Here is a 24834-nt window from a genome sequence, read left to right on the forward strand (position 1 = left end):
TGGTAATATTCTCAATTTTAATAATATAGCTATTTTATTTTATTTTATTTATTTATTTTTTTTATATAATATCACATTAACAGGCAAGAAAAAAAAACAAAAAAAGAATATAATTTTTTTCAAATTAGTAAAATAATAAAATAAATAGCTTTTTAACAAATGAAAAAAAAAAAAAAAAAAAAAATAGCCAAAAATAATTTTCTATTTTACTTTATTAGTTTATTTTTAGAACTTTGCAACTTTGCCACTTTACAACTTTACAACTTTACAACAGTTATATATAGCCATGCAAAACACAATAATTTGATTTGGTTCTTTTATTTCGAGCGTTTCATAAGGCAAAACATAAACATATATACATACATATATACATACATACATATATAAATATATATATATATATATATACATATATATATAACAAAATAAAAGTAAATAAAAGAATATGAAATAAATTATTCTCTTGGAAAAATACTTCTTTTCCTTTTGCTTTCTCACACATTTAAAGTGGTGCTCCATTTTTTATCATTTTTTTGTGAGAGTTGCTTTATTTTCCTTTTTTTCTTAAAATAATTAAAATAACGTTTTCACAATAAATAGTAAAAGGTGCAGATATGTTTAAATTCTTTAAGTTAAATTTTTTCCGTAATTCCACATATCACCTCACTAAGTTACCTTTTTTGGATTAAATTTTTACCTTACACTTTTCCTTAATTTTTTGCTTTTCACTTTTTCGTCAACTTTTTACGCCCCTCTTTTGCATTAAACTGTTACGTTAAATGATACGTTAACTGGTAAGTTAAATTTTTTCTTTTAATCTTTCCTTTAAACCGCACGTTAAGCTTTTTAGTTGTCATTTTATTTTTACTACGATCAGTACCTCTATACCTACTGTTGTAACTGCCTAATTATTACTAATAATAATGGACTGTACGAATGTATCAGATAAAGGTAATTGCAAAAATACCTATGCAAGTTGCGCATAATTCTTTTTTTTATTTTTATAATTTTAAACTGTTTAAATATATATATATATATATATATATATATTTTTTTTTTTTTTTTTTTTTTTTTTTTCTCATTTTTTTTAATGAAAACATGAACAGACATGAAACCGGATGTAAAAAACTCGTCTGAGAAAGATACATCAAATGTGTCGGTAAAGTTGGAGAAGTTAGAAAATGGTAGCAAATCCGAAAATGGTAGCAAATCCGAAAATGGTAACAAATCCGAAAATGGTAACAAATCCGAAAATGGTAACAAATCCGAAAATGGTAGCAAATCCGAAAATGGTAGCAAATCCGAAAATGGTAACAAATCCGAAAATATTAACATGTCAGAAAAATTGACCACATTAGAAAAACTATATGAATCAAGGAAACTGTTCATGTCCGATAAATTATATTCTCAAGAAAAAAATATTGACAATTACGATATGAATAGTTATGAGAAAAATAAGTACAGGAAATATCTTCAAAATTCTAGTGATGAATATTCTATTCAGCATATGCAAAAATTTTTGAAGTAACCAGAAAAAAAAAAAAGAAAAAAAAACACAAGGATACGAATTTATGTATATTATTTTGGGCAAAGACAATTGAATATCCCTTTTTTTTTTTTTTTTTTTTTTTTCTTCTTCTTTTTCTTCTTTTTCTTCTTTTTCTTTTTTTTTTTTTTACACCCCTTTTTATTCCTTCATTTTGCGTTAATACTTTTACTCCCATTTACAGGCATGGAATTGCAGATAATGGAATTCGAATAATGACAACAAATAATTGCTCATGGTGAGATCCTTAATAGAACTAAAACTAGAGTATTATTTTTTCTTACGTGTACCCAACAAGTGCGTTGTGTATAAGTATGTGTATGAGTATGTGTATGCGCATGTGTATGAGTATGTGTATGCGCATGTGTATGCGCATGTATATGTGTGTGTATATACATATATATAATTCATTATTGATGTAGAAATATCTGGGCTCATTTTTTCTATATTTTTTTTTTTTTTCTACTTTTGCACATATAATTACATATTAATATTTTTAGGTACTATAATTATTATAAAGCAACAAAAACATGTTCTCCACCCATTAAAGAACTTACGGAAGGGACTACCGTTGATTATTATTACTATACTACTCCTTTTTCTACACAAATAGGAAACATTAACTTGGTAATGATGCACAGTCAAGTAAATTTTGAAGATGGAACATGTACCCCCACTGATAGAGATTTCAAAATGAATGCAGTAACTCCTCAGATGATAAAAGAAGCGAAAATGAAATCTGTAAAATATAAAAAGGAGTACATAGATTGGATTTAAAAAAGGAGGAGAGCAAAGGAAAAGAAAGGAAGGAAAAAACAACGAATAGGAGGACCATCATTTACTCTCCCCTTCTTCAAAAATGTGTTCCAACTTGAAGACATACTATCACAAATCGTCTACATAAAGAAAGATGTGCATCGTGATTGCATTAAAATTTAAAAAAAATTTTGATTAATACAGTTCTTCTTTTAATTTAGTTTAATTTGACATAATTTAATTTTATTTTTATTATTTATTTTTTTTTTTTTTACGTATATTTTTTTTTATATTTATCCTATATCATTCTTCTATGTATGATCTTGCATATCCCAATTCATTTTAGTATCCTTTTTCCCTCCTTCTTACTCCTAATTATGATTTTTTTTTTTTTTTCTTTTCTACATTTTTAACATATATTATATGAGCCCTTACTTTATTTTCATGTACATATAATGTTTAAGTAATTAACCCATAATAAACTTATTTTTTTTTTTAATTTTTACTTTTATTTTGCTCTCAGCTTTTCACTTAACAATTAAGGAGTATACAATTCAATCAATAAATTTGTTTTTGCTAATCAGTGATATTCCATAAACTCCTTTCACTCATACTATATCTTCTACTCTAAGTAGCTCTTACCCTCCTAGTCCTTATGCGAAAACTTTGATATTTACAATTTTTTATGTAACACTGTTCAAAATATTTCATAACGAGGAGCATATAATTCGTGTGATTGAGTGGAATCCACTTTGTACTTCTTAGAATAAATCTGTTTTGAAATTAGAGAAATACGCACGTGCGTTCATGTACATATATACGTGTATGTTAATGTGTATGTTAATGTGTATGTTAATGTGTATGTTAATGTGTATGTGTATGTATATATTCATGTATATATTCATGTATATATATTTTTATGATTAATTTTTCCTCTTCTATTACTTCTATTACTACTACTGTTTTTTTTTTTTCCCATTTGAAGAGAGATTTATCTTTTATCCTCTTTCACTACAGTTCAGTGATAAAAATGAAATAAAATGTTCTTTATTTTTAAGCATTTAAAAGGGTTAACTATTTGTAGGGAAGGGCAGTTGGGGAAAGGAATTCCCAGTGTATTTACACTTGCATATTTTTTTTTCTTCTTTTTTTTTTTTTTTTTTTTTTTGTGCTCATGCTTTTTTTGGATGCATTAGTGAATACTTATATAATATATATACTTATACAAAATTTGTCAATATTTTTTAATGTTTTTTTTTTTTTTTGTCGATTCTAAATTATTTAGAGTAGATCTTATTAAACTATATCTTTTCTCTTTTGTCCCGTCTTTTTATCCATTTTGTACTTATTTATTTTTTTATTTTTTATTTTTATTTGTTTCATTGTAGAAATATTTCTTTGGCATATGAACAAAAATTAACATAATATTTTGTTACCCTTAACTCTGTATTCAAAATGAATAATTTAATATTTTTTTTTTTTTTTTTTTTTTCAAGTTCGTTATTACTATCAACAGTTAGTTGTGATAAAGCAAAAATTTTACCTTTAGGTGATATAATATCTGGTGTTGCGGATATAGCTAATGTGATAGCCCCTAAAAAGGAAGAAGTAGTTGAGTCTATCTCTGAATCTATTCCTAAAATTAATTTAAAAATTGTACCATCAAAAAAATTAAATATTACCAAGAATGATATTATATTTTTATTATCTCAACTTAGACAAGAAATTAGGAGACAGGTTACTAAATAAATAAAATAAAATAAAAATAAAATTTTTTTTTTTTTTGTAATGCCATTTTAAAATTAAGGCAACAACGATATGCTAAATTTTTTTTTGAATTTTTTGCAGGTTGGAATATTACAAGGTGCGCAAGAGTGTAAAAAAAGGGAAGAAAAAAGGAGCAAAATAAGGAAAAGAAAAAAAAAAAAAAAAAAAAATTATGTGTATAAAAAAAGCGGGAGGGATTTTTTTTTTATAAAACGAAAGCTGTTGTTCTAAATGTGTTCTGAGCGAATGTATATATATATGTATACATATACGCATACATGTACATGTACATCTACTTATGTACCTCTTTTTGTACTCGTGTGGGCATATATTTACGTATATATGCACGTGCGAACAGACGAACTCGAGGAAAAAGAAAGGATGAGGGAAAGGTCTGCCTCCATTTGGTCAAGTAGCAATTCTGCTGTTTATTTCCCCAAACAAAGTAATACAAGATATAAAAAAGAAAAACCAAAATTGGCTTCTACGATTTTGCACTCCTGTCTTTTATTTATATTGCTTTATTTATATTGCTTTATTTATATTGCTTTATTTATATTGCTTTATTTATATTGCTTTATTTATATTGCTTTATTTATATTGCTTTATTTATATTGCTTTATTTATATTGCTTTATTTATATTACTTTATTTATATTACTTTATTTATATTACTTTGTTTATTTTATTTTATTAATTTTATTACATAGTCGATATTTTTTTTCCCGCATACCCCGTTTCATCAAATACATTTTGAATATTACTTTTGTCAAATTGGTAGGGGACAACAAGGAGAACGTAAATTATAAAACAAGTTTATGTAAAGGGGAATTACTGCATAACGCTAATATATAATATTTAATTTTTTTCAAATCCCTGTATTTGCACACGTTTACATGTAGCTGCATGTATATGTATATGTATGTATATGAGCGAGCTTAGTTTTTTTTTTTTTTTTTTTTTTTTTTTTTCACAGGTGGACAATATGGAAGAGGATGAAAAAGAGGAAATAGAGGATTTGTTAGACTCCTTAAATAAGGTACTAAATGTGAATGTGGTTATAAAAATTTTACATTTATCATACAATTAACTGGAAACATATGTACACATTTAACCCGTTGCATTGTTTACATTGTTACAGATAGGTAAGGATGAACAAGAGAAAAAAGAAGAAAATCTATCATACGATATAGAAATTAATGACAGGAAAAATTTGGACAATAATGGAGAAAGCGGTCTACAAAATGGACCGCAATTTAGACAAAAGACTTTCAGAAATGGTAACAGTAAAACACAAGTATCTCCATGTTCATTCATCTGTTTATTCATCCTTACACTCACCCGTTTACCCATTTCTATGCCTTTTCATTTTTTACATGCGTACCTATACGCACGCACATATATATATATATATATATATGTACGAATATCCGCATTTACACATGCCTATAAATGTTCCATTTACCCAAATTATTAGGACCTATAAGAAGGCCGTGAATGCAAATATGGATTTAATAGCATGTAAAAGATTCCTGTTCATTTTTTTTCTATTGTTTCTCTTTTTATTCCTCTTATCTTTATTTAAAAGAACTGTAAGGGCAAGGATATAATGGAAAAGAACAAAAGAAAAAAAAAAGAAAAAGACAAAACTGGTCAAAATTGTTCAAAAATTAATTGTACAATAACTTACACATAATATTATTCTTGAATTATTTTGTTTTTCAGTTTGTTTTGTTTTTCTTCTCGTGTATACAAAAAATGTGAAAACCCTTTTTTTAATTTTATTTTGTTTTATGTTATTCGTTGTTCATCATTTTCTGTTCGTTGTTAGTTATTTGCTGTTTTTTGTTAGTCATCTACTGTTCGTTGTTAGTCATTTGCTGTTTGTTGTTAGTCATTTGCCATTAGTTATTTGTTATTATTTTTTTTTTATTCTTTGTTCTTCCGTAACGCTATTGTGAATAATAAGATATAGTCCTTTCTTTTTTGAATGGTTATATTATTATTAAAAAAAAATTTATTGAAAGTCCCTTATTTGAAATAATTAATGCTTGTTCAGAATATTTTTTTTTTTTCAAGGTATAAAATAAATGAACAAATAATATTACACATCTTTTCTATTAAAAAAGCAAAAAAATTTACGGCGATAATACAATTTGTGTAAAAATTATTAAGTTCGTTGTTATTAATAATTTTGTTACATATGATGAAAATTATTATGTAAGCTGGTATGTGTTTATGTATTTATGAACATATGTATTTGTGTATATATACATACTTGTGTAGGAATATGTATAGGCATATATATTTCCTTCTGTTTATTAAATTAATAAAATTAAGTGGCGTGTAATATTTTCACACACCCTTCCCCAAAATGGTTTCTCTATAAAGAAACGCTTGTTTAACATAATTAAATACGTTGTACTTTGAAAAAAAAATAATAATAAATATTAAAATATTGCAAATCTCATATTTTTACCTTCAAAAGAAAAATATTCTGAATTATTTCTGTTTACTCACAATCTTATTTGCATTCAAACGCAAACATATATACATACGTGCATACATACTATATACATACTATATACATCTATACATACGTGCATACATACTATATACATATATACATACGTTCATTCATACATACGTACATACATACATACATACATACACATACAAGTTCTCATTCACACACACGCACTCTGTTGTCTTTTGGCATGATCAAAACACATTATTTGTTCTTTTTTTTTTTTTTTTTTTTTGTAACCTTTTTCAAAATGGATTCACATTTGGGATATACATTTGAAAAAAAAAAAAAAAAAAAATGATCCTTATTATAGTTCTTTTTAGACGTAACAATTTTTTTTTTTTTTTTTTTTAACTTCTATATGACCAGAAATAGTTTTTAATTTACTTTACATTGAAGATATACATAAGAGGAATAAATGGAATTTACAATTTAAAAAAATAGCAGCAAATATAATTTTTCGTTTTGTTTCGTTTTACTTCAATTTTTTTCGATTTGTTTTGTTTTTTTTATTTTAAACAAGGTTTATACATATGACCAGTCTTAAAAAAGGGACGTTGCTTCATTTTTTTTTTTTTATACATGTGTATGCATACATACATTAATATATAATTCACGTTTTCTTTGTTTTCATTCACATATGTTTTTTGCTAAACAGTCATTTAACAAAAAGATTGAATTCGATTATATATATCATTTATAAATTTACCTATATATACATATATAAATACATACATACATGCATATATATATCCATTATATACATATATATACACACGAATAAGCACATATTATATGCATACATAATTTTAATTATTTTTTCCGTTTTTTTTAAGGCATTGTATTTGCATACAAATATATGCATTATAATCACGTACATATTTATATTTATATATATATATATATATATATATTTATATATATTTTTTTTTTTTTTTTTCCACCCCCTATATCTGATTTTGACATGAGCCGCTTCCAATTACACGTTTTTTTTAGTTGAAATATAATTAGTCAGAAAAAAAAATGAAAAAAGAAAAAGAAAAAATTGTTCCTTTTAAATAAGAGACGAAATTTCGTTTTATTTGCTTAAAGTTTGTAATGTATATCTATGCCTGTACGTATTTATATATATACGTAAATTTATATATTATATACGCATATACAATATATACGCATATTTATTATATACAAATATAAATTATATGCATATATATACTATATGCTTACGCATATATATATATATATATATTTATGTTACGAACCAAAAGACAAGTGAAATTTTCCTCATGTTGTCTATTAACATATTTATTTTATTTCATTACATTTCATAGCATTTCACGTCATTTATTAACACTTCAATACACTTAGCAATTCATATCATTTCTTAACAGTTCGTATCATTTCTTAACAGTTCGTATCATTTCTTAACAGTTCGTATCATTTCTTAACAGTTCGTATCATTTCTTAACAGTTCGTATCATTTCATATCAGTTCGTATCATTTCTTAACAGTTCGTATCATTTCTTAACAGTTCGTTTCATTTCATAACAGTTCGTATCATTTCTTAACAGTTCGTTTCATTTCTTAACAGTTCGTATCATTTCATAACAGTTCGTATCATTTCATAAAAGTTCGTATCATTTCTTAACAGTTCATAATTTTCGTTACATATGATTATATTTCCACATGTTTGATTTTATCTCCTCGTGTTTGATTATACTTTGCTTTATCACTTATTTATTCGTTTTACTTGTCAATAAAACTTTTATTAATTAGGAAAAATGTTAAAAATAAGATTATTGAAAAAAATTATTATTAAATGTTTTTATGCTTATTTATGTGCACAATTTTTTTTACCCTGTTTTTTTTTTTTTTTTTTTTTGTGTATGATAATATAGTATTATTTAATTATCCATTTATATAAACATGCCCCTCTATACACATCCTTATGTTATAATAAACTCTATATTAATTATACCTGTTTTTATTTAATATATTAAAATATTTTATATAATATAAAGTTTTATAATATTTTATATAATACTCTATATAATGTGTTATAATATTTTATATAATACTCTATATAATGTGTTATAATATTTTATATAATACTTTATATAATGTGTTATAATATTTTCTTCATTATTAATGTTTCTCTCCCTTAACATGTGCATATACATAGATACACATGAATTTATGCAGTACCTTTTTTTTTGTTTAAATTTCCTCTTTTTATGAACAAGATTAACAATAAAAAAATGTTATAAACAAAGTAATCATACAACAATAACTACAACCACAATTGGGTTTATTCCATCATTTTGGAAAAGGCTAAAAGAAAAATATTAAATAAAAAAATGTAGGAAACAAAAAAAATAAAAAAAAAAAAAATAAAATAAAATAACAAAGGCGTAAAATTTGTTTTTATTTGATCTGATATGATACGAATTATTTGTTAAAAAAAAGACCACTTCATAATAGTGTATTTGTTATGATATTGTAGTCCCATAAAAATATTATTTATTTTAATCTTTTTTAATATTTGATTTTTTACAAATTTAATGTAAGCTAATTTAATATAATATGGTATAATTTCCTTTTTTTTCTTTTCTTTTTATTTTATTTTATTTTAGTTTTTTTTTTTTTTTTTTTTTTTTTTTTTATACTGAATAATAGTGATATATATATAATATATATATATATATGCATTTATACATATATGTAATTTTTTTTAACTTTTATAAATTTTACACTTATAAGTATATGTTACACCATCATAAATTTGATTTATCCTGATCTCTTTTTTTTATTTAAGACTTATTTTATTTTTTTTTTTTAAATAATTGAAAGTATGTGAAAAAAATACAAATAAATAATTATATAATTCTACAGTTATATAATTCTACAGTTATATAATTATACAGTTATATTATTGTATAGTTATATAGTTGTAAAGGCATATAGTTGTAAAGGCATATAGTTGTAAAGGCATATAGCTGTAAAGGCATATAGTTGTATAGTTATATAATTGTGTATATATATATATATATATATAAGCGTAATTGTGCATACGTAGACTTATTTGTACATTTTTTTATGTATTCGTTTAGAGAAGAGTGTACTGCTCGAAAAACTTTAATAGCTTTTTATAAAAATGTTTTTGTATCAACTTTTTTTAATGTGATTAAACATTTTTTTTTATTTCATTATTTTATTTATCATTTTATTTATAATTTTATTTTATTTTTTTTAAATAAAGAGAACTAAAATTACGAGATATAATAAGAAACAAAAAAACAGAATTAATAAAATTCGTAATACTGGTATTGGTAATAATAAAATTAGAAATAGTAGTATTAGCAATAGTAATATTAGTAATAATAGTATTAGTAATAGCAGCATTAGTATTAATAAAAAAAAAAAAAAAAAGGACAGGCTTGGCTTAAACTACACACCGCATTAAGAAAGACATAAAAGTAATAAAATAATATAATATATAATAATATATAATAATAATATAATAATATAATAATATAATAATATAATAATATAATAATATAATAATATAATAATATAATAATATAATAATAAAATAATAAAATAATAATATAATAATATAATAATAAAATAATAAAATAATAATATAATAATAAAATAATAAAATAATAAATTAAGTTTTAAATGTAAATCAAGATGGAAGAAAAAGAAGCGAACCATTATGATCATAGGACAGATTCATTAGAGAATGAATCTATCGAAGGGAACAATATTATACTTAAAGAAGAAGAAAAAAATAAAATATGTAATGGTAATATGAACATGGTCAATAAAAAAATGTCTAAACACGGCAACTCGAGCTACTCTTCTAAGAAGAAAAATATTAACAGTACCAATAAATACAGTGATAAAGGGGATGATAACAATAGCAACGATAGCAAGAAAGATTATCGAGGAGAAAATTTAGATGGCATTGTCAAAGATGGTAATATTTCAGGTGATAAAAAGGCATTAATTAGCAAAGATGTGGAAGTTGATGTAGAAGTAGAAGTAAATGTAGATGTAAACGTAGATGTAGGTGTAGATGTAGACGTAGAGAAGAGCTCTGAAGTCGCGTACAGCGATACATTATTACCAATGAGTGAAGGAGGTATACCTTCAACTGTTTCCGATAACATGATTGTGGGAATAAACATACCTTACCATGACAGGAATAACTTAAATGATATGACAGATATTTCGATGAAAAAGAATGGAGGAAAATGCCCATCAAATAACAATAATAACAACATAAATAGTAACAGCTTAAGCAGCAACAACATAAGCATCAACATGAGTAACAGTATCACCTCCACTAACAACAATGCACCGACTTTATACAAAAACACCTACAGTAGCTGTTATACGAATAAAGAAATAACGAATAACAACGTAAAATCTATTATGAACTATCCTTCTACAAATACGTTAAATTATAATAAAGAAAATTACTGCACTTATTTTGATGATACAAACAGAATGAATAGTACATCTTATTTTCCATCAACCCTACCGAATACCTGTTCTCCTAATTATAACGATGCAAATTTTTTATTAAATGCAAAAAATTTTATGGTACCTTATGACTATTACAACTATTACTGCTCTTCATTCATTCCAGCATGCCCTTTTTTTAACTACAGAAATGATATTATGAATAATAAGCATTATTGCGGGGTTGACTGTACCACTAGTGATTTGAGCAATAACAATGTTAGCTGTAGCAGCAACAGCGGTAACAGAGGTAACAGCGGTGGAAATGGTAATGCTAACGGCAGTGGCAATGTACATGGTAGCGCTAATGTTAGTGGCAACAACAATGGGAATAACAGTTTTAATAATAATACCCTTGTGAATTGTGATAACAGCAATAAAATGTATTATAACTATAGCAAGTATCTTTGCGTTCCCAATGTATACATTAATGATAAAATATACCACACAGATGCAATGTCTGGTGCATTACATTGCCCCGACAAAATAGCAGGTAATGCCTTAATGCATAAAGGTGTGTTACCGTACAGTATGAGTGGTATTAGCGGAGTTGGCAGTATTAGCGGAGTTGGCGGTATTAGCGGAGTTGGCGGTATTAGCGGCATTAACTGTGGTGGTGGCATGAACGAGTATAATAATATGATCCCACCAAACAGTGATAACTTAAGCAGCAGTTCTAACGTTAACTCTAACAATAATACGCAAATAGTTAATTACTTCAACTATGTTTCCAATAGCAATTTTAACATACGAAGATACTTATCAAATAACAGTAGACAGAACAGTAGCAATGCTTACCAACAAAATATATCATATTACAATACCTTTAATTCTAACTGCTATTCCTCAGCATCTAAGTCTTATTTCTGTAATCAATTTTTTAATGAATACCCCATATTTCCGTTATCTCCCATCGATGTTTATAACACAGACGATATGAATCATCCTCAAAATAATTTGTATCCATATCAATGTAAGATGAAAATAAGGAGTTATCATTTTATTAACACTTAACAAGTTAACATATATGTAACTGTCCTATAAGAAAAAAAAAAAATAATAATAAATAAATAAAATAAAAAAAAAAATTAACATAACAGTGGTGCAAGTACCACTGATATGTAGCATGACAGTGTATCAGTTAATCCTTCTTACCATAGGGGGAACTCCGTCCCGATGTGCGTGTATGTGCATATACATGCATATATAAATTTACACGTACACTTACATATACACATACACTTACATATACACATACACTTACATATACACATACACTTACATGTACACATACACTTACATATACACATACACTTACATGTACACATACACTTACATATACACACACACACACACATAATTACCTATGCGTACACTTGCATATGTATGAACTTACGCAATTTTCCCCCCTTTGCAGCAACCACTAGCATAAATAACGAAGATTTAAAAAAAAAAGAAGAATTGAAAAATACGAATAGTAATAACCAAAATTTAAATAAGAGAGCTATGAATAGTAAAAAATTTAATTATAGTAAGGAAAATTATTTGTTACCTGTATCATTTTCTGGAAACATCTACAAAATAGCCAAGGTACTATATCAAATATATTTTTTGTGGAATGAAGAAAATGGTTGTTTAGTACATTCGTAAATTTGACCTTTGTTCAACCATTTCGTTTACCATTTTATTTGTTTGTTTTATTATTTATTGTATGACTTTTTTTTTTTTTACACTCTGACCCGTTTACTTGCCCCTTTGAAAGGACCAAATGGGATGTAGAACACTGCAGAGGATACTAGAAAAGAAAAATCCAAAGCACATTGAGGAAATATATAATGAAGCCTTAGAACACATAATAGAATTAATGGTTGACCCTTTTGGCAATTACTTGTGTCAAAAGTTAATGGAAGTATGTACCCCAGAACAGATAGAAAAAATTATTGACAAATCCTCAGATGAACTAATTAATGCTTCAATAAGTATCCACGGGACGAGGACTGTCCAGAAGCTTATAGAAATGGTATGGAAACAACCATTGCTCGTTCTCATATTCGTCCAAGTAGTACTAGTGTTTATTCAAGATAACGTTTATTGAATGCTTATGTCTATTAAATACGCCCGTGTACCTCATTTTTTTATTCCATTTTGCATATATGACTGTGCTATTGTATCCTGTTCTTAATGAAATAGATTCTTGCCTATTAATAAGGAGAACGTCTTTTTGTGCGTGTGCACTAGTGTGTACATGTATATACTTCATGTTTGTTTGCAGGAGTATACATATAATGTTTCTCTTTTTCGCACCTCTGCTCAGTCGTAACTACCATTTCCGCATCCAATTTATCATCGTTCATTCACTCATTATTTTATTTTTATTTTTTTTTTTTTTTTTGGCCCTTTCTATTTTTTACCCCTAATTTCTTATCAGATAAAAACGCCTTCACAAATAAAAAAAACGACGAAAGCTCTAAAGAATTCTATAATTACTTTAATCAAAGATATTAATGGAAATCATGTTGTCCAGAAATGTTTGATTACGCTCTCAAGTAATCATTGTAATTTTATATATGATGCTATTTTGAAAAATTGTGTTGATGTTTCTACGCACAGACATGGTTGTTGTGTTATTCAGAGGTGCATTGATTCTGCCAACGAGAAGCAAAGGGTACGTTCGCTGCATGCGGTGTATAGCACTCACATACGTGCATACACACATGTACATATGTATATACATACTTGCGTACACACATGTACATATGTATATACATACTTGCGTACACACATGTACATATGTATATACATACTTGCGTACACACATGTACATATGTATATACATACTTGCGTACACACATGTACATATGTATATACATACTTGCGTACACACATGTACATATGTATATACATACTTGCGTTCATACATGCACATATGTATATACATACTTGCGTACACACATGCACATATGTATATACATACTTGCGTACACACATGTACATATGTATATACATACTTGCGTTCATTTATGCACATATGTATATACATACTTGCGTACACACATGCACATATGTATATACATACTTGCGTACACACATGCGCATATGTATATACATACTTGCGTTCATACATGCACATATATGTATATGTGCACACCTGAGTATACGTCCGTTATTTCCCTCCCCCACATATACACATACACAATCCGCCTATGAATAGTAACATCATTTTCCTCGTACCATGAATCTTTGCAGGAGTTATTCATAAAAAATATTTCAAACAGCGCACTGGACCTAGTACAGGATGCTTTCGGAAATTATGTCGTTCAGTACATATTAAATTTAGGAGATGAAAAAGTAAACTTAGATATTGTTAATAAATTATTACCAAGTATAGAAAATCTAGCTGTTCAAAAATTTTCTTCAAATGTAGTAGAGAAATGTCTAATAAATGGTAATAATCAATGTAGAAAAATAATGATTAATGCATTATTAAAAAAAGGACAAGATGTGTTAAAAAGTATTATACTTGATCCGTTTGGTAATTATGTTATACAAAGAGCATTGTCAGTTGCCTCTGAACCTGAATTAACGAAATTAGTAGAAGGAATAAAACCTTATATAAAAGAATTACGTAATATATCATCAGGTAAAAGAATTGCATGGAAACTAGCCAAAAGGCATCCTTTACTTAATGCAGATATTAATAATCAATATTTTGAGAACGATCAAATTTCAAATGTGAATACATCTAATGACCATCCAAGTACTTCTAATAAAGACCAATCTTCCTTCAGTACTAATGTAACGGATATACCAAAAATTGTAAAAAATGGGAAAAAAAAAAAAAAAATGAAATGTATAATAATTCAAAACTACCATTTTCAAATAATTATAACCGACTAACAAATAGTATTCCGTTGTATAACAATAATACAGAACAAAATAGAACCATGCAAAGTATGGACCATTTGAACATTCAGAATAACGCTGAAGTCGAGGATAAATATGCTATTGATAAAGATCCTCGTTTGAGCGGTGCTTCTATTATCGGTCCACCTATAAGCTACCCTCCTATTAATGACAAACGCAGCGATAGTTCTTTCATGAACAGTACAATTTATTACAGTAAAAATTGCATACCTGATGAGTTTTCGTATAATTATGGAACGGCTAGCAGTAATCAAAGAATCAGTTATAACGAAATGATCCCGACAAATTGCAACATCAACAACAATAATAGTGGTAACTGTAATAATGTGGATAAAAGCCTGGAGCGTAATAACTGTTCATACAACGCGATGACGAATAATGATTATAATACGGACAAGCAGAATAGATATCAAAATAAAAATAACTACAAACGATTCAGCCATAATGAGGTGGTAGGTACAGATATGGACGATTTAAATAAAAATGATAACACCGTATACCCCATATCATGTGAACAAAATGAAAATATGAACAACGTTTCCAAAGAAAGAAATAATAATTCTAGTGGTCGTTTCAGAGGAAAAAATCAGAAAAGTAATGACCATAGTAGGGGAAGAAATAAGAAAAATAATAAACAAGGTAGGGGAAAAAATCAAAATTTTTATGATCAAGTCAGGGAAAATAATCAGAAATTTAATGAACAAGGAAGTAGAAGGGATAAAAAATATAATGATAATTTGGATGACACAAAATATGAGCGTAATAATAACTTACATCGAGAGACCGAAATTAATGAGCTTAAGGCAGATAATCTAGTGGGTGGAATAAATAATTGTAGTACCAACAGTATATATGATAATTTTAACGGTGAAAACTACAGCAATGGGAACAGGAACGGGAACAGAAATGGAAAGCGAAATGGAAATGAGAACGAAAATGGAAATGAGAACGAAAATGGAAATGAGAACGAAAATGGAAACGAGAACGAAAATGGAAACGAGAACGAAAATGGAAACGAGAACGAAAATGGAAACGAGAACGAAAATGGAAACCGAAACATGCACAAAGATTGGGTTAAAAAAAGTGAGGAATACACAGTTGGATCAAAGGATAAATTCAGGGATACAAGGAGTAACAAAATAGGCAATAATTTTAAGAAGAGCGAATGTAAAAAAGAACAGACGGACCTAATCAATAATGTAAATAATATTTATAACGTAATATCAAGTAAAAACTACGCCTATAGTAATAACAGCAATAATGTTAGCAATAATAACAGCAGGAATAATAATAATAATAATAGTTACAACTCATACAATGAAAATTGTGGAAACTTTCATCCCAAGAGAAATAATAGTCAAAAATATAATTCTAACATGTGTAGTAATAAGATTAACTTAAAAGTTTCATATGCCTTAACAAGCAATCAAAATAATAAAGATGACAACATCACGAAGAAGTCCAAAAAAGGCAGAAAAAAATATACGAATGAATTGTGCTCAACGTGATGATGTGTGTTATTAAGTGCTCTCTTATATCTCATCCTTATGAATTCTTTTTAAAAAAGAAAAAAAAAAGCCGTTATAAGTGCGTCTGACATATATGTGTATGCATATATATAATATATGTATATATGTGCATGGATTTATCCCAATGTTTATGTAAATATTTGATCTATTAGTTTGATTAGCAAGACTTAAATTCAAACTTATACGTTCTTATGTTATATGTGCACTTGAGTAAGGTTTTTTTTCGTTTTTTTTTTTTTTACCTCGAAATGGAAAAAAAAAAAATAAATGTAATGAAATAAGATAATTAAATAATTGTCTAAAGAATTTATATTTTTGAACAGAAATTTGAATTAAGAGTACAACAGTTTATTTTTGCTAGTACGCATGTTTTTAAGAATATTTTGAAATTATATATATATATATATATATATATATATATATATGCAACTACGTTTTATCTAATTTATATACATACATATGATTACGAATGTATAAATATTGTACATACGCATTATTTTGATTCTTTTATAACTAATTTTCGAAATTCCTTTTTTAAAGGAGATGTTATCATGTGCAAAAAATAAATATTATAAATTATTTTTTTTTTTTTTGAAAAAGAAAATTGATTTGTGTGCTCATATGTGTAAACATATATATATAATGAATGTATGTATGTATGTATGTAAGTATGTATGTATGTAAGTATGTATGTATGTATGTAAGTATGTATGTATGTATGTAAGTATGTATGTATGTATGTATGTATGTATGTATGTATGTACGTATGTATGTATGTATGTATGTACGTATTTATCTGTGTTTATATGTGTATATATATATATATGTACGTATGTGCATGTATTTTTTTTTTTTTTTTTTTAAAGAATGCAGTTGAATTTAGTCTTTTTTTTTTTTTTTTTTTTTTTTTGTAGAGTAAAAATTTCATTTAATGAATTTGTTTGTGAATTTACTTTTTAAAGATAATTAAATATTTAACTTTAACATTTTTTAAATATTAAGATAATCAAGATAGTAGAATTACTTCACCCTGGTATACATTTATCAAACTCGCATATCATTTTTCTTATTAACAAAGGTGTTGTAAAAAAATAAAGAAATTTTCAATTGTTGTTACTAGATCCTCACTCTTTCAATTACGCATTGTTAAATACTTGAGTTCGAAATTTATGAGCTATAATTTTTAGACAAAACTGGTTAGAAAAAAAAAATTATCAAATAATTGAATAATCAAATAGTTCAATAATCAAATAGTTCAACAATCAAATAGTTCAATAATCAAATAGTTCAATAATCAAATAGTTCAATAATCAAATAGTTCAATAATCAAATAGTTCAATAATCAAATAGTTCAATAATCAAATAGTTCAATAATCAAATAGTTCAATAATCAAATAGTTCAATAATCAAATAGTTCAATAATCAAATAGTTCAATAATCAAATAGTTCAATAATCAAATAGTTCAATAATCAAATAATTGAATAATCAAATAATTGAATAGTTCAATAATTGAATAAATAATGACATCCTTTAATGAGGCACAAAATGTCTCAATTTCGTTTTTCTTGTTTTACTATTTTATAATTGAACTTAAAAATTAGGACGAGCTCGCAAATTAGGATATTTTAAATGTAGCATATATCATGTTATAAGTTCTATAATTCATCGCGGTAAAATATATATATTTTTTTTTATCTAGCTAAATTTACGTACTAAACTTTTTTTTTTTTTTATCTAACTAAATTGACATAATGAACTATTTTTTTCAACCATGCTTGTTCCTTTATACGTACTGTTTCAATCTAACTACTTGCAATTAAATGTAAATTTTATACATACAGTTTTTCCCTTTTTTTCCATAATTTTATATGCTATCAAATGGGGAAAAAATAACAGCGTTAATAGAATAAAAAAAAAAAAAATAAATACACACACGCATATGTATGTGTGTGTATATGTATGGGGATGTTCATGAATATGCAAGGTAACTATTGTATAAAAAATGGGAAATACATGCTTTTCTCCCCTGTCTATACTTCTCAAGAGTTAAGAAGATAGGCGCACATGCATAAATATAAATAAATGTACTTATCATCTACTTAAGTATTTATGTATATACACACAAAAAGAACTAAAAAATAAAATAATAAAAAAAATATATATATATATATGTTTGATTACACAATAAGCAGCACTGCATAGCTTAGCTCAGTTTATCTTCTTCCATTCCTTCAAAACCTTCACTTTTTCCTTTTTTCCGTAAAACGAAAATAAACAAAATTCATCATTTTTATTATATCGATCTGTTGTCTGCACATATTAATGAGAAATATGATATGTATATTTGTATGTACACATTTCATCTCGCCTCCTTTTCCTTTAGGAGTTGCAAATTTTAATTTCATTTGCAGCAATCTGACTTGTTCATAAAATTCTGGTTATATCATATGAACACGTAAGGTAAAAATGTACCGTTCTGTACAAAAAATAAAGCTGTAAAAACTTAATCTGTAGGAGCATTTCATCAATTTGGATTACTTTGCATTTACACTAAATGAACCGTGGCTCGTGTCAAAAGGACGGAAAAAAAAAAAAAAAATCATTAAAATGATAGAATGGAATTGTGCCGTTGTGGCATTGTGCCGTTGTGCCGTTGTGTCGTTGTGTCGTTGTGCCGTTGTGCAATTGTGGAAAAATGACGATACGAGATTTGGGCGAACTAGTGTGCTTCCCCTAATACGCACTCTCGACCTTCTTAGGGGCATGAAATTTTGTTAATTCCACTAAAAAGGGATGAATGAATTTATTTTTTTTTTTTTTTTTTATTTCCTTTTTGACACTATTTACCCTGGGACATACATTCCATATCATTAAAGTATGATCATCCGAAGCTGAAACCATGTAGGGGAATTTGGTGGTGGAGAGTGGCCATATGGCTATACTAACAGTTGAAGCATGCCCATTTATGACATCTAATAAATAACCTTTTGTTTTATGCCAAATGTATATTAAACTATCTTCACTACCACTTATAACATAGTCTTCATTTTTTCCACCAAAAGTGGAATGAACAATAAATCTCCCTTGTTTATGTCCCCTATACGTTTGAATAATATATCTGTATTTAACATCCCACAATTTGATGGTTGGTTTTCGATCCGCTATATTAACTAATATATGATTATACAAATTGGATGCACACACTGATGTAATAGTGTCATATTCAGGTAAAATGTATAATTCTTTTTTCATATTATAATCTATAACTCTAACATTTTTATCTGATGGAACAACAATTAAATATTTCTCATTATTTGTAAAAACGAAATTTTGTATTCTAGTACTAAAGGACCAAGCATATAATATAGAAAAACTTTTTAGTTCTTCACTTAATTTAGTACAGAATATTTTCTTATCAAATGCTGATGATATAATTATAGAATCATCTTTAGACCAACAAATAGATGTAATAGGACCATTATGCATAGTTAGACTTAACTTTTTTTTATTACTCCTTGGACTCCATATAATAATATTTGAATCATTCGAACCAGAAACTAAGTATTTACTATTATGACTCCATATAATATAACTAACACCATCTATATGACCATTCCATTCTCTTATTTTATTAAATGGGTATTTCCCATTCCATAAGAATACACTTTTATCCTTACTTGAAGAAGCAATATATTTTCCATTAGGTGATACATTAACATACCATACTTCATCCTTATGTCCTTGTAATACTTTTATACAATAATAGGGCAATTTAATTCTTCTACATTCATGATTTTTTAACAATGATATGGACAATAACTTATAGTTATTATCATTACATGCACTCTCTTTTTGTATGTCTAACTTATCTATTTCTTTTTTCATTTTCCTTCTTTTTGTTCTTTTGGTTCTTTCGATTCCTTCGGTTCTTTCGATTCCTTCGGTTCTTTCGATTCCTTCGGTTCCTTCGGTTCTTTCGATTCCTTCTATTCTTTCGGTTCCTTCGGTTCTTTCGATTCCTTCTATTCTTTCGGTTCCTTCGGTTCTTTCGATTCCTTCTATTCTTTCGATTCCTTCTATTCTTTTGGTTCTATCGATTCTTTCCTTTTTTTGTTCTTCTAATCTGACTTCCTCTTTACCTACACTGGTATATGGAAATAGCGCCTCTATCTCCTCCCTTTCGTTTATATACTCGTTTAGATATATTACGGTCTTACTTCCTTGCTTACTCGACGGCTCGCTCTTGTACTCCGTAACGTTATTGCTACCGCTACAGCTGTGGATATGGCAGTTGCAGTTACAGTTACAGTTACAGTTGTTGTAGGCACTACTGTTGATATTACCGCAAGCACTACCGCAAGCACTACCGCAAGCATTAGCGCAAGTATTAGCGCAATCATTAGCGCAAGCATTAGCGCAAGTATTAGCGCAAGCATTAGCGCAAGTATTACTACTGCTGTTCATATTCGTTACACCATCCACATTTTTACTTACAAATTGCACGGAATTTACAAATGTATCATAAGAACTAATATCGATCTTTTTTTGATCCTCTAATCTGTTTTCTTGCTCACTATAATTATCAAATGTATGTGCATATTTCAAGTTTTCGCATTTATGTGGAGCTGTTGGCTGTTCATCAAAGTTTGAGTGATTTTTTAAATGTTCATAATTACCCCCGTTTAGGGTACATATTTTACTCCCACTCATCATCATATCGTTTTTCATATTTTTCATATTTTTCATATTTTTCATTTTCCCTTCTTTATGGTAAGATAAAGAATTGTTAAGTAGATATACAGAAGTGAGATTATTAGCATTTGAGATGATTTGTCTGTTTTGTTCCCCACCCTCCGCAAGGAACGTATTTTTCAATTTTGTACTTTTCCTAGAAGCGTTATTGCTATTGTGAGTACCGCTATTGTGCGCATTTCCGCCAATCCTACTGCCGCTAAGCGCCCCGCTGCTAGCCGTGTTAAACTGTTTTTCGTCTGCATGTTTGCTTTCCCATAGAACCGTTTTGTTCGTGTAGCTACAGGAATTATTTGCGGCATGTTTGTCGAGTATCACATGCTCTGCATATTTGGTGTGTTCCGTGAGACTACTCTCTTTTAACTTGTGTAAGTAAACAGATGATTCATTATTCAGTTCATTACATTTCGAAAAATTAATTTTACAAAAATTTTGTTTTTCGCAACAGGAATTTTTCTTGCTTGTACATATATTTTCGTAGTACTGAAGAATAGTGTTACTATTACCATTATTTTTATTACTACTATTATTGTTACTGCTGTTATTATTATTTTCATTATTTTCGTTATTTGCGTTATTACTGTTATTACTGTTATTACTGTTATTACTGTTATTTCTGTTATTACTGTTATTTCTGTTATTACTGTTATTACAATTATTGTTGTTCTTATTGTTATTATCACTATTATCATTGTTGTTATTTAATTTATTATTTTTTTTTCTTTTAATTTTCATTTTTTTGGATAAACAGGCATTCCTACCATTGTAATCCTGTAGGTTAAGAAATAGCTTGTTGTTGGCATTTTCCTGATTTTTTGCCTTTTCATATTTTAATAAATTTTTACGTAATTTCATTTCGGAAAAGTTGTTATGGAACAAACAATTGTCCACTTGATACTTAAGTGACTGATGTAACAAAATAGCTAGTCTCCTAGGTGGTAAAATAATATGTTCAGGTAATAATCTATTTATTTTTTCAAATAGAATTTTACGCGAATTTTTAAAATTTTTTTTATTATTTTTGTGTACATATAAATTATTTATAGACATAAAAAAAGTCGTACATTCATGTAATCTATTATACGTATCTTCATCAAAACAATATTTTTTCATTTTACTTCTTAAACATCTTAAAGCAGCAAAATATTTACCTTGATATAAATATTCTATAAAAGATTGTTCATATATTAAAAATCCTATAGCCTTAATCACATTTTCATTTATATTTAATTTCTTTAAATTATATATTGCATTTTTCCAATCTCCTGATAATATCTTTTTATGCATTTCTTTAACTAATGGTTGTTCTAACTCTATTCCACTTTCTAGTTCTAAATATTTGGCAGACTTTTTATAACCCATGTTTTTAATCGCTTGGATTAGTAATAGTATAACGTCTTTTTTCATTAACCCTTCCCATATGTAGTCGTTTGACTTTTCATTTTCACTTTGCTCATCACTGTTGGAACCGCTACTCCCATTAGTGGTATTATTCCCCTTGGTGATATTGCTTCCCTTGGTTATATTACTTCCGATCGTGGCACTGCTTTCACTGGCGATGCTATTCTCATTGGCAGTGCTACGTCCACGTGAGTAATTACTATTACTGTTATTATCATCGTTATTTCTGCCTCTGCTACTTCTACTTCTGTTGCTGTTGTTGCTTCTTTCTCTTGCTCTTCTATCATTTTTTATTTTTTTTATTTTTTTTATTTTATTTTTTTTTTTTTTTTTCTTCTTCTTCTTCTTCTTCTCCTTGTCTTTTTTTTCGTTAACAGTAGACTTTCTTTTTCTTCTCTTCAATTTAGTTAAGTCCTTATTACTATTACTTAAATAATTTTCCTTTTTCATATTTTCTTCATGCCCATTTTGATTATGTACTTTTTCCTGTACACATGTGTGTAAATAATACTTTGGTTCATTGGGGATGGAAGAGTTTACTTCTGTCCATTTATCACAAAAGTAGCTATAATTATTTTGAAAAAAATTACAACTCAAATCATGTATTCCTTTGTTTCTATTTATATTTATTGTTTGTTCCTCATCATCTTTTACATATGTCATATTTTCTATTATATTGTTATTTACAAGTTCATTCATATATGCATTCTTCGTAGTCAACGAAGACGAAACAATTTCATTTTGATTGTTCTTATCAACAGTATTTAACATATTACTATTTTTTAGTTTTTTCTTAATAACATGACTTATTTCCTCCTGTCTTTTCCTCTTATCACGTTTAATGATATTTGTTAAACTCATAACGATTTAGGGGGGTGGGGATAATAATATCTATTTATAAGTCTCATGAAAACTTTTGGGGGTATAAGGGAAATCAAAAATTGATGAAAAGGGGTGATAAGTGCAAGTCCATATGACGAGTTAGTAGCTTTTCGACATATAAGAAGTACAACAAGAACAGGTAAAAGGTGAAGGGGACGAGGGAGGAAACAAAACGATGCGTGAAATGATGGGCAAAGGAAGAAGAAGCGAAGAAGATGGAGTTAAATGGTAAAAAAGAAAAACCCAAAAACGGAAGAAAAAAAAATAAAATATAAAATAAAAAAAAAAAGCTAAAAATAGGCAAAAAAAAAAAAAAAAAAAAAAATTAACAAAAAGGAAAAGAAAGCAATAAAATAAAAAAAAAAATAATAAATAATACATTATATTATATATATGTGTATTATATGTACATATGCATATAAGTGTATATATTCATGTATGGTGAGACGAAAAAATTAAAGAAAAAGAAAACGAAAACGAAAACGAAAAAGGGGCTAAGTACGCAAATGCCACATATTACAATATCTTGTACTCTTTTTTTCCTCAATCATTCTTTTATCTTTTATCTTTTATCTTTTATCTTTTATCTTTTATCTTTTTTCTTTTATCTTTTATCTTTTATCTTTTTTCTTTTTTCTTTTTTCTTTTTTGTTTTATCTTTTTTCTTTTTTGTTTTATCTTTTATCTTTTTTCTTCTTTCTTCTTTCTTCTCTCTTCTTTTCTTTCTTTTTCCAAATTTTTTTTCCTCTTTGCATATGTTTTGATTAACAATATATGATGTCCTCAGCTAGGATTATATTTTTCTTGAAATGGCTAAAATTTCGATGTAGTATATATGAACATATATACACGTATATATATGAACATATATATATTTATATATACATATATGTGGAACACATGTACGTTTTACATACAAATCTATATATGGATAATGATACACATAATCTATTCTTCTGTGCTGAAAAGTTATGTTAAGAGATCCGTCAACGTCCCTTAATATTGTACCGTTAATGAAATAAACAGGAGTATCAAAGCTGTGTTTCGCTGATTGAATGTGTTATTTGATATATGTAGAACAAAAAAAAAAAAAAAAAAAAAATTACAAAGGAAAAGAAAAAAAATAAAAATAAAAATAAAAATGTATAAAATAGAAAGAAAGAAAGAAAGAAAGAAAAACAAAACACATGTTAAGTGCATATATGATGCTATTACATATT

General features: G+C 26.9%; 3 protein-coding genes across 3 annotated transcripts; 2 read left to right on the top strand and 1 right to left on the bottom strand.

Moving 5' to 3' along the window:
* Window positions 1-1108: 1108 nt before the first annotated feature.
* On the top strand, window positions 1109-5565 carry MKS88_003207 (secreted ookinete protein; the record flags this gene model as incomplete). The annotated part of the gene is made up of 10 exons (XM_067216279.1): window positions 1109-1524; window positions 1731-1784; window positions 2047-2304; window positions 3799-4039; window positions 4151-4178; window positions 4428-4514; window positions 4850-4866; window positions 5045-5107; window positions 5210-5348; window positions 5546-5565. The coding sequence occupies 10 exons, from the start codon at window positions 1109-1111 to the stop codon at window positions 5563-5565; spliced, it is 1323 nt and encodes a 440-aa protein (XP_067072942.1).
* A 4723-nt stretch (window positions 5566-10288) lies between these two features.
* Window positions 10289-16557, top strand: MKS88_003208 (mRNA-binding protein PUF1; the record flags this gene model as incomplete). The annotated part of the gene is made up of 6 exons (XM_067216280.1): window positions 10289-12098; window positions 12543-12715; window positions 12888-13145; window positions 13554-13790; window positions 14372-14941; window positions 15100-16557. The coding sequence occupies 6 exons, from the start codon at window positions 10289-10291 to the stop codon at window positions 16555-16557; spliced, it is 4506 nt and encodes a 1501-aa protein (XP_067072943.1).
* Window positions 16558-19312: 2755 nt separating this feature from the next.
* Window positions 19313-23593, bottom strand: MKS88_003209 (WD repeat-containing protein 26; the record flags this gene model as incomplete). The annotated part of the gene is made up of 1 exon (XM_067216281.1): window positions 19313-23593. One exon carries the CDS (start codon window positions 23591-23593, stop codon window positions 19313-19315), a length of 4281 nt encoding a protein of 1426 aa, XP_067072944.1.
* Between the last annotated feature and the right edge of the window lie 1241 nt (window positions 23594-24834).

Source organism: Plasmodium brasilianum, chromosome 10 (genome assembly GCF_023973825.1).
Source record: "Plasmodium brasilianum strain Bolivian I chromosome 10, whole genome shotgun sequence".
NCBI lineage: Eukaryota > Apicomplexa > Aconoidasida > Haemosporida > Plasmodiidae > Plasmodium > Plasmodium brasilianum.